Genomic DNA, 10,162 nt, shown 5'->3' with positions numbered 1-10,162 from the left:
TCCCCCCCCCACCCCTTTTTTTGTTTTTGTTTCCCATTTCAGAGAATTGGAAGCTAAAGCTACCAAAGACGTAGAAACAAATCTTAGCAGGTAAGATGGGCGAGCCTTCAGTCTCCCGCCCCGAGAGAGCCGTGTGTTTCCACTGTGCTTCGCCCTTTCCTGGGTTAAAGAAGTGTCCCCCCCCCCCACCCCGGTGTCTTGCCTTGGTACGCTGGGAACAGACATTCGGGAGAAACTGCCTCCGGGAATAGTGCATGGAAGGATTGCGGGGAAATGCGTAATTACTCGTGTGCTGGTTCTTAAAAAAAAAAAAAAAAAAGCAAGAAGCAATTCTTGTAAACTTAGTTAAAGCATTCTCACCCTTTTAGAATTTAATTAGGGGACTTGTGCATTAATTACTATTGTAAATGGTTGCAGGCATTGTGTGACTCAGGATTGAGGCGGCCCTTATGGCGGGCTGTCAAACTGTTTTGGCCTCCCCGTTATTATTTTGTAGCTAAATTGTTGCCTTTATAAAAAGATACTAAGTGCTCTCATTTTTCCCCCCTCTCTCCACACACTGTAGTCATGCGGATTCTATTGCATTGGAAACAGTTTTGCCCTTGAACTTTACCAAGTATAAACTAAACTGCGTTTTGTTTTCCATTGAAACTACATTTTAGTCAAGTGTTCAGTGTGTGTTCTTTTTATCAGCTGGTAAAATAATAAAAAAATTTGTCCCCAGTAAGTGATTTATCGTTCAAGTTGGGCCAGAGTGCTTTTGCCCTGGTAATTTAAGGCATCAAATAACTACCTCAGAGAGGGGGTGATCTTTCATGTGATCTAATATCCCCCAAGTAATACATTCCTGGAAATGATTTGTTTTATTGCTTCTACATCAGGGGTTGAGTATCCTCTTTAAATCACTTTTTAACAGTCTTTCCCTTATTCACTTTTTTCGTTTGCATCATATTTGGGCACAAACAGATTAATCAAATCTGAGCAGCTTTCAGGCAGAGTAAAATCAGGTTTCACCGGTTTTAGGTCTTAATGTACTTTATTTATTGAAAATTTTAGGTGTATGTTGGGGTTACTAACTCCCCAAATTCAAATTATATGAATATTTTTTACCATGTAGAATTGTTTCAAGTTTCCGACTCTTAAGTTTTAAATAACGTGTTTAGGTAATTGGATGGGCGTCATTGACTTACCCAGTAATAGGTTTTCTGTTACTCAGAATATTTATGGGATTATTTAAAGGGAAATTAAACCTGGTATCACAGACTAAATAACTATTGGGTATTTAAACAAGTTCTATTGTTGAATACTGATAAAGAAATAAGATACGGAAAACAAAATAGTTTGCGTTAATAAGGTGTGATTCCAGCAACAGATGAGAGCTCAAGTTTTGGGTCTCTTCCATTTTTGTTTTGTCAGGCAGCTGTATAGGTATTGTTTCTGTGGGGGTATTCTGGGACTTAGACAAACACTGTACTACAGGCATGATTTTCACATTATTATGATCTGGCAGAATTTGGAGTGTCTCTATTGGCTGTGTATCAGAGTAGGAATTCCAGCTCTGCCACTTAAAAATGACCTTGACTTTTGGCAAGTTGCTGTCTGTGTCTAATCTGAAATGAGAGGTTTGGGCTGGCCAGTTGCTAAGGTCTGTTAGGCCCCTTGGGTTACATAAAACAGAACCAAATGCTGTCAGTGTCCATAGAGGGTATGGATAAGCTGGTAGGAAAACTATGTTCACAAGTAATGGTAATGAATGGGAGGATCGAGGGTCAGGAGGTGCTGTTCTCTTCATGTAGTTCAGGGTCTTCAGTTGGTCATAAGATGTGAAAAAAAAACCTGGAGCTTCTAAGGCAATATGTGCAATGAGAACGGACCTTTTTCGATAACAAATTAAAACAAATTAATGTATATGAGTGGTTTGTTTTTGTTTTTGTTTTGTTTTGTTTTTTTCTTTTTGAGACACAGTGTCCCTGTAGCCCCAGCTGGCCTCTAACCCAGCGATCCGCCTGCCTCTGCCTTCCAAGTGCTGGGATTAAAGCCGTTCGCCACCACGCCTGGCCATATAAGTGTTTTGCCTGCATGCATGTAAGTGTACCCTTGTCATACAGTGCCCACTGAGGCCAGAAGTGGGCGTCAGATCCCTTGGAACTGGAGTAATGGATGATTGGGATGCTGGAAACTGAACCTTGGTCCTCTGGAAGAGCAGCCAGTGCTCTTAATTGCTGACCCATCTCTCTAGCCTCCCTACCACCACCCCCCCTTTTTTTTAAAAAGATTAAAAGTACACTGAGTAGGGGGAGAGGTGATTAGATTAGATGGACAAATACTTCATTTTTTTTCCAAATTAAGAAAGTATCTACCCGTTAGTATTCTGTTCAGGAAGTCATGGTGTGTAGCAGTCACCCAGTAAACGCTGATTGAGCATCGTCTAGGAACTAGTGAGGCGAAACATGTTGATAAATGTTCAGTCTGTTAAATGCGTATATCATCTGCCTGGTATACTTGTCTAAAGACTTCCCATGGATCCTCCTAACCCCTGAGAGGCTCTGTGGGGTAGGTACTGTTCTTAGCCCTGCCTGCTTTACACATAAAGGGTTTGAGATGTAAAGAGCTTAAATACCTTGCAGCAGGCCAAGCCTCTAGTAATTGCAATAGCCATCAGCCTTCATGTTGTATTTATATTGTCTCTTACTGAAAGTGTGGTTCTTCACTTTGAAAAATCTGAGCATTTCTGTTGGGAAGTTGAACCCAGAGAATTTTTACCTTGCAGAATTTTTACCTTGAATTTTCTCAACTAGGGTACTCTTGACATTTTGGACTGGGTATTAACTATTTGAGGATAGTCCTTTGCGTTGTAGTTTGCCTAGCATCTATTAGGAGTACTCCCTACCCTAGGGATGGAAGGTAGGGGTGGAAAACCAGGGCTGGAGATCTTGTTTGGATGTTTTCCTTTTTCTTTTGGTCTTTTTGAGACAGGGTCTCCCTGTTCCCCAGCTGGCCTGGATTAGTTGTGGAGACCAGGCTGGCCTTGAACTCACAGAGATCTGTTTGCCTCTGCTCTGCCTCCCGAGTGCTGGGGCTAAGGGCGTGTCCCACCATGCCTGGCTCTTTGTTTGAATTTTTAACATGAAAAGTTCCTAAGTATATACATGATGAATTCATTTAAGCATTTTTTGGTACTGTGGAAACCCAACAAATCTCAGTGTGTGTCTTCAGTTTGGAGTTGTGTCGCCATTTTCCTGTGCTAAGTGGCAAATGTGCCAGGTGTCTAGTGCCAGTTAAGCAAAATGGCACATGGAATAAATTTGACTCACTATCCTAGGTAAGCTGTCTGTTCACTGTGGGCCTTTAGAATTGTCTCGCTTTGTCAGTTGATTCAGTGTACCTTCAAAGAGGGATCTGCATTGTCTAGATGAGGGTCAGTACCATTGGAGTGGAACTTTAAGCTCAAAATCCGTTTTGACTTGCAGAGAAAAGGCTATCAGAAGGAGAGCAGAAGCAAAGTCTCCAAATCAGGAGGCACACAGGATTTTGATCTGGCAAAAGGTAGCAAGCAGTTCAGTCAGAACTACAAACTGGGTGCAGTTGGATGCGAAGGCCCTTGAATGTCAGACTGAGGAGTTTGTGCGTAATCTTTAGGTCTGAGGTCATTGGCCTTTTGGTAGGGTACTAATATGGTAGGAAAATCTAGGTTGGGATTAGTGACCAGGTATATTTATGGGCAGTAATTAGTGCTCTCCGTGAGAGTGCATGAAGAGGGAGAATCTGAGATTGAGGAATTGGAATCGGGGATTTCAGAGTAGATTCCTGTGAGAGGAATCAAAATACCTATCTAGGATTCTCCATTTGGGGTGAAGGAGAATTTGAGCTAGAACTAGGAGCTTGCATGAAGAGAGACAGTGGCAAGTTAAATTTTCTAGTTTAGAGGGAAACAAACCTTCCACCAATAGAATTCAATTGATACCCCTAAGACAGTCTTAATGTAATCCTGACTAGTTGGCCCTGAATCTAAGAGATCGGCTTTCCTGTGCCTCCTGACAGCCGGGATTAGAAGTATGAGCCACTATGCTGGATCTTTTTAAAGTATTTTTGAAGGCTAAAGTTAGAATCATTGAATATTTAGAACTAGACTATGACCTTACGTAGATAGCAACCAGTATTTGCCTCCTCATTTTTCAAGTGAGAAAGTTACGGTTAATGCAGAACCGATAAGGTGTACCGTTGTAGGGTCTAGCAGACGATAGCTGGGATTCAGCCTCCTTGCAGTCCAATTCTAGTGTTTTCACTGTCCAGTGTTTTAACTGCACGTTAGATAAAATAGAACTTTGGTTTCTGTTTTCTTTCTGAAAAAGTAACATTTATCTCCTTATATTTCATGCCCAGTCCAGTGATTCTTATGATGTAGTTATATTGCCTAAAGTAGAAGTTAATTCATGATACTGATTGTTTCCCCCTCCATAAACCAATGATTAAATGTCATCTTACAATGAACGTTATTAAAGGTGCTGTAAACCTTGTAGCATCTAATCTGGGACAAATATTCCCATCACAGGAGACCAGGACAGCAGGGGCCAGGCATGGTGTTCTCCCAGTCGAGGTGATCTATTCTTACAGTTGATCTGATTTTGTTCCATTTTTCTGTTGCTTACAGGCAGGCAGGCTGGCTTTTTTCTAGCTTAATTTGGCAACTGTGGTAAATTAGTTGATAGACTAAATGAATCCAAATAGAGTTTAACTTAAGAAATATTTAACAATCCTCTAGAAAATTTGAACATAAACGAATAGTCTATACTGTCTTTTCAATTTTCGCATGTGAAATATGTTGTAAAGTCTAATTTGAAAGTTTTCAAGTCTTTTCAAGTTCGTTGTGTGTGTTGAGACAGTGTCTCCCTATGGCCTCAGCTCGCTTGTAATTCATGTAGACCAGGCTGGCCTCTTATCTCACAGAGATCTGCATGTCTCTGGAATTAAAGTTTCATTTTATGCTAACCAAAAGTATTGTCCTTGATTGGAAAGATTGTATATGCTGTATATGTATGTATATATCTCCACTCAGTCTGGCTTAGGACCAATCTCTTCATGTCCAGAAAAAGTTCCTTTTGTATTTTTTATTTAAAATATTGTAGGGACTGGAGAAATGGCTCAGTGGTTAAGAATGCTTGCTTCTCTTGCAAAGGACTGGAGTTCAGTTCCTAGCACCCATGTCAGGTGACTCATAGGTGGCTCACAACCACCCACGTATAACTCAAGCTCTAGGGGATCTGATGCCATCTTCTGGACTTTGGGCTCTCTCTTTCTCCCCCCTCCCCCTCCACAATTAAAGATAAAATAAATCTTTAAAAAAGTATCCTAGGCTGGGTGTGGTGGCGCACGCGCCTTTGATCCCAGCGCTTGGGAGGCAGAGGCAGGTGGATCTCTGAGTTCAAGGCCAGCCTGGTCTGCATAGTAAGTTCCAGGCCAGCTGGGACTGCAGAGAGACCCTGTCTCAAAAAGACACACACACACACACACACACACACACAAACACACACAAACAAAAGTATTGTAACCTTAAAGAACCAAAACTACTGCAGTGAATGTATTATTTTGCCACATGGGTTTTGTCATGACACTCTACCCCCCATAAGCAGTACGTATTGTACAGTAATGAGGATATTGTATGTAATAAATGACCAAACATCCAAAGTCGTTTTGTGCAGCTGTTTGATCCATATCCCAATTTTCTCAGTTGTCCGGTGGTTCTTCCTCTGGCATATTTTTGATCCATAATTGCATTAGCTGTCTTGGCTCCAAAGCTTCCTTGCTGGCTGTTTACGACACTGCAATTTTCGTGACTCCTTCTTTTGCAAACTCACTTGGGGTTTGCCTGATCGCGGCCAGATTCAGGTTAAATCTTTGTCCCAGAAGTCCTGTGGGTGGTGATATGTTCTCACTGCCGTTTGAGGATTCTAAAGTAAATTTACTGAAAGATTACCCAGTACTTGCTCCTTTATGCTGTCCTAGTATTTCTTTTATTTGAGGAAATGCTACTTAGTTTAAACTGAAATACAGGTTTGAATATTGAAATTTATAAAAATCACAAGTCTTAAAATATTGGTTGGTGGTAATGACTGCCGCCTTTGGAGCATTACTTTGAAGATAACTCCCTTATTTTGGGACATGAAAGTTGCTTGTTTTCAACTTTGGTCAGTGGTGGACTGACAAATTTTGTAAGAAAACGAAAACATTGGGTTGGGCTTGTAATATGTATTCTTTTTGTTTTTGAGACAAATTCTCACTAGGAAGCCTAGATTGGCCTCGAACTTGGGATCCTCCTGCCTTAGCCTCCTCAGCTCTGAGATTACAGGCCTTCGTCATCTTGCCTAGCATTTGTTAGCTTGGCAGTGTGCCAGTGGAACAGAGGTGCGCATGCTGGGTCTATGGGACCACAGGTGGAATGAAGTATTTTGAAAAAACTGTGTTTGAACAAAAATAAAGCAAAAACCCCAAACCGAACAGGATATGGTTCTTAGCATTTGTCGTGTGTTCAGAGATTTAATGCTGCCTTATTGGGAGGCTGTTAGAAGAGCTAAACTGAGGTTGAAAAGAGAGAAAGTAAAAGTTGACTAAAGCATGGTTTCTCTCAATCTTAAAAGGAATTCCACAAACATAAATACAGTTTAGATATCTTGTTTAGGAGTCTTACTTTGAACATCATATACATTGTGTGTTGGGTTGGCAGCAGAACTAGTTTCCTCTCTTACAACCAGGGAGATGCATTTTGAATTTTCGGCACTAGTGTGTTATGTGACAGTGACTCAGCTGACTTCCCATTTTAAATGGAATGTTCAGAACAGATTGAAATGTAGTTGAAGAATTTTAGACTTTGAACCTTACAAGATATTTTCTGCAAACAGCCATTGATTGGATTTTGTATAACAACAAACAAGACTAAGTCAGCTCACTTGTTTTGCTGTTCCTTCTGGTGAATTTCAGTCAGATACCATTTATTGAGCAGTTTGCTGCAGTGATAGTGGATATTTTTAGTTACAACATCTGTGTTTTATTGACTTTAGTCCCATCTTTCACCTGTTTCTGTAGGTCTCCTCCAAATACACGTATGAGCAATTAGGGAAATGGCACTGCCTGGTGCCTAAATGTGTACTGATTTTAAAAGTGATTTTTAAGCATTATTTTTTGTTAGGTGGCTATATAAAAGCTTTCAGAAGTGCATTGCTTGTGAACCCCTAAGCAGTATGAAGCATATAAACAAAAAATAGGGATGTAGCACCATTGCTTGCTTAGCACGCTCAGAGCCTGCGCTCATCCCCAGTGGCAGACACCTATAGTCTCAGCACCCTGGACATAGTGGCAGGAGGATCAGATGTTCAAAGTCATCCTCAGCTACATAGCAAGTTCAAGGCCAGTCTGGGCTACGTGATGCCTCCTCACAAACAGAAATGTGTCAACATGGAAAGGGATGCACTGCGTGCATTCTCTGTACTATTGCAGGTTAGCCATGTCAGGCCACAAGTGTGAGCCTGTCGGTGACTATTGAAAACTTCCTGATTCCCCAGTGACTATGGAGTTCAAGCTTAAGCTCCTGTTTAAAGATAAGGTTATCTGTTTAGTGCTGTCCTGCTTTTGTCCTACCCTCAAATTCCTCTGAATGTACCATTTTTTTTCTCTCCTGTTCTCTCCCTCCCCTCTTACAGTCCAGGTTGGCCTGGAATTGTGCCAAGATTATAGGCATGGACTCAGTTTTTTCTTTAATTAAAAAAAATTTTTATGTGTTCGAATGTATTCCCTGGATATAAGTACACCTGTATGTGCAGTACCTTGGAGGTCAGAAGAAGGCAGCGAGTGGATCCCCTGGAACTGGAATCAGGGATGGTTTTTAGCTGCCATGTGGATGCTGGAATTCGAACCTGGGTGTTCTGCAAGAGCAGCCAGTGAGTGCTCTGAACTGCTCAGCCATCTCTCCAGCCCTGGACTCAGTTTTTTAATGGTAGCTTGACTGAGATAAAATTCCCGTGCTATAACATTCACACCTTTAACGTGTGAAGTGTATGGTTTGGTTTCAACTTGAAGAGTTGTTACAGTCATTACCAGTGTGATTCCAGAACATTTTCACTCCCATACTCCCTACCCTAAACCCCAGTCACTCCTCATTCCTCCTTTAGTCCCCCTTTCAGCTCTCCCAACCACTCATGGGCTTTTGACAGACTTTTCCTGTTGTGGACATTGCATGGATATGAAATCATAGCCTAGAATTCTTTTTTTTTTTTTGCCTTTTTGAGACAGGGTCTCCCTGTAGCCCCAGCTGCTTGGAACTCACTATGTAGACCATGTTGGTCTTGAACTCCAAAGAGATCTGCCTGCCTCCTCTGTCTCCCGAGTGCTGGGATTAAAAGACGTGCACCATCAGGCCTGGCTTGAATTCTTTTGTTTTCAAGGTTTATCTATGCTCAGAAATATTATCAATACTTCATTCCTTTTACTGGATGAAAAATATCCTGTTGTATCAATATACCGTCTTTTATTTATATGTTTTTATTCTGTATTGCTAGGAATTGAACCCATAGCCTCATAAGTGCCACACATCTACAGCACTGTGTACCTCATTTTATTTTTCTGTGCTCCAATTAGTAGGCACTGGGGTTATTTTCACTTGAGAATTGAGTAAAGCTGCCATTATCATTTGTGCACCAGTATTTGTATGGTTATGTTTTACTTCTGTTCAGTGGAATTGCTTCTAGGAATGGCAGTGCTGAGTTTTATGGTAGCCGTGTCTTTTTGCCAGCTGACAGGCTGTGTGCAAAGCAGCTGCACCATTTAAGACAAGGTCTCCCTGTAGCCGCAACTGGCCTGGAACTATGTAGATCAGGTTGGCCTCAAACTCAAAGAGATCTTCCTGCCTCTACCTCCAGAGTGCTGGGTTTAAAGGTATGTGCCACCACATCTGCTGTTACATGTTTTTTAAAAAAATATTTATTTATATTTTAGGCAGATGAGTGTTTTGCTTGAATGTATTTAAATGTACCCGTGTTGTACAATGCTTGCAGATGCCAGAAGAGGGCAGCAGGTCCCCTAGAATTGTTAACCATGGTGTAGGCTGGGAATTGCAAGAGTGGCCAGTGCTCTTAACTCATGAGCCATCTCTCCAGCCCCTGAAAGTGTTTTAAGTATACCATTTGTACTTCTGTGAAATTTATTTCAGTGTATTTTTTTTTTTTTTTCTTTTAAGTTTTTTTGAGACAGGGTCTCCTTTTAGCCCCAACTGGCCTGGAGCTCATTATGTATTTTATATTTTTGATGCTATCATAAATGGAATTATTTTCCTTGTTAATTATTACTAGAGATTGAAACTAGGACCTTAATTTGCTGAGCATGCACTCTACCACTGAGCTCCCACCTGTAGTTGATGCTCTGAATAGAGGTTTGCATCTTCCTTTCTGATCTTGCTGTGTGTGCTGCTAGCTGAGCCCTCTCTCCCTTTCCCTTAGGTGGGCGTTACTATATTTGTCTGTTTATCGTAAAGTGTTGAAAAGGTTGTGTCAAGATTGGACAGGTTAACCTTAACAACACTTAGTTGTAGGCTGGGCATGGTGGCTAATGCCTTTAATCCCAGGCAGGTGGATCTCTGTGAGTTCAAGGCCAACCTGACCTACATTGCAAGCTCCAGGACAGTTGGGGCTACATGGACCCCCCCCCTCAAAAAAAATCTAGTTGTTACTACTGAAGTGATCTGTGGGTGGTTTGTCGGTGGCTAGGAAGTTTCATTCCACTCCTAGTTTGATTGCTTTTCCTGGTCAAAGTGTTGGATTTTGGTGATGGCTTCTTGTGTATGCTGTCACCATCATGTAACCGTCTTCTGTTAGGGTGTTGTATTACATTGATACCTGCTAAACCAACCTTGCGTTCTTGGGATAAATCCCACTCTGTGTAGTCCCTTTTATCTCCTCCTGGATTTGATTAGTTGGACTTTTGTGTTTGTATTTCTAGTGGCTATCAGTTTGTACACATTCAGTGATAGTGTTGTGTGCTTTGGCGCTTGCTATCTGATTTGGAATCTGGAGGTTTTAGCTGTTGGTTTGCATGCATTGTGATGTAAGAACTGCTTGTATGTATTCAATTCTGCTTTCTCTATATGCCCTCTTTCCTTTGGTTATAGCCTGCCTTT

At 41.3% G+C, this 10,162-nt stretch overlaps 1 protein-coding gene across 3 annotated transcripts in view; it reads left to right on the top strand.

Annotated features, from left to right (window-relative positions):
* Positions 1–10,162, top strand: part of Tnrc6a (trinucleotide repeat containing adaptor 6A) — a 208,528-nt gene that overhangs the window by 119,690 nt on the left and 78,676 nt on the right. Inside the window, exon 2 of one of the 3 annotated variants that reach the window (XM_008849204.3) lies at positions 43–90. The exons of the other annotated variants lie outside the window; for them this stretch is intronic. Within the exon in view, the coding sequence (XP_008847426.1) occupies positions 43–90 (48 nt within the window). The remainder of the gene's footprint in view (positions 1–42; positions 91–10,162) is intronic. 3 annotated transcript variants of the gene reach the window in all.

Source organism: Nannospalax galili, unplaced genomic scaffold (assembly GCF_000622305.1).
Source record: "Nannospalax galili isolate Female #2095 unplaced genomic scaffold, S.galili_v1.0 scaffold84, whole genome shotgun sequence".
Classification (NCBI taxonomy): domain Eukaryota; kingdom Metazoa; phylum Chordata; class Mammalia; order Rodentia; family Spalacidae; genus Nannospalax; species Nannospalax galili.
Note: the sequence above shows the minus strand (reverse complement) of the source record. Positions and strands in the feature narration are given on the sequence as shown.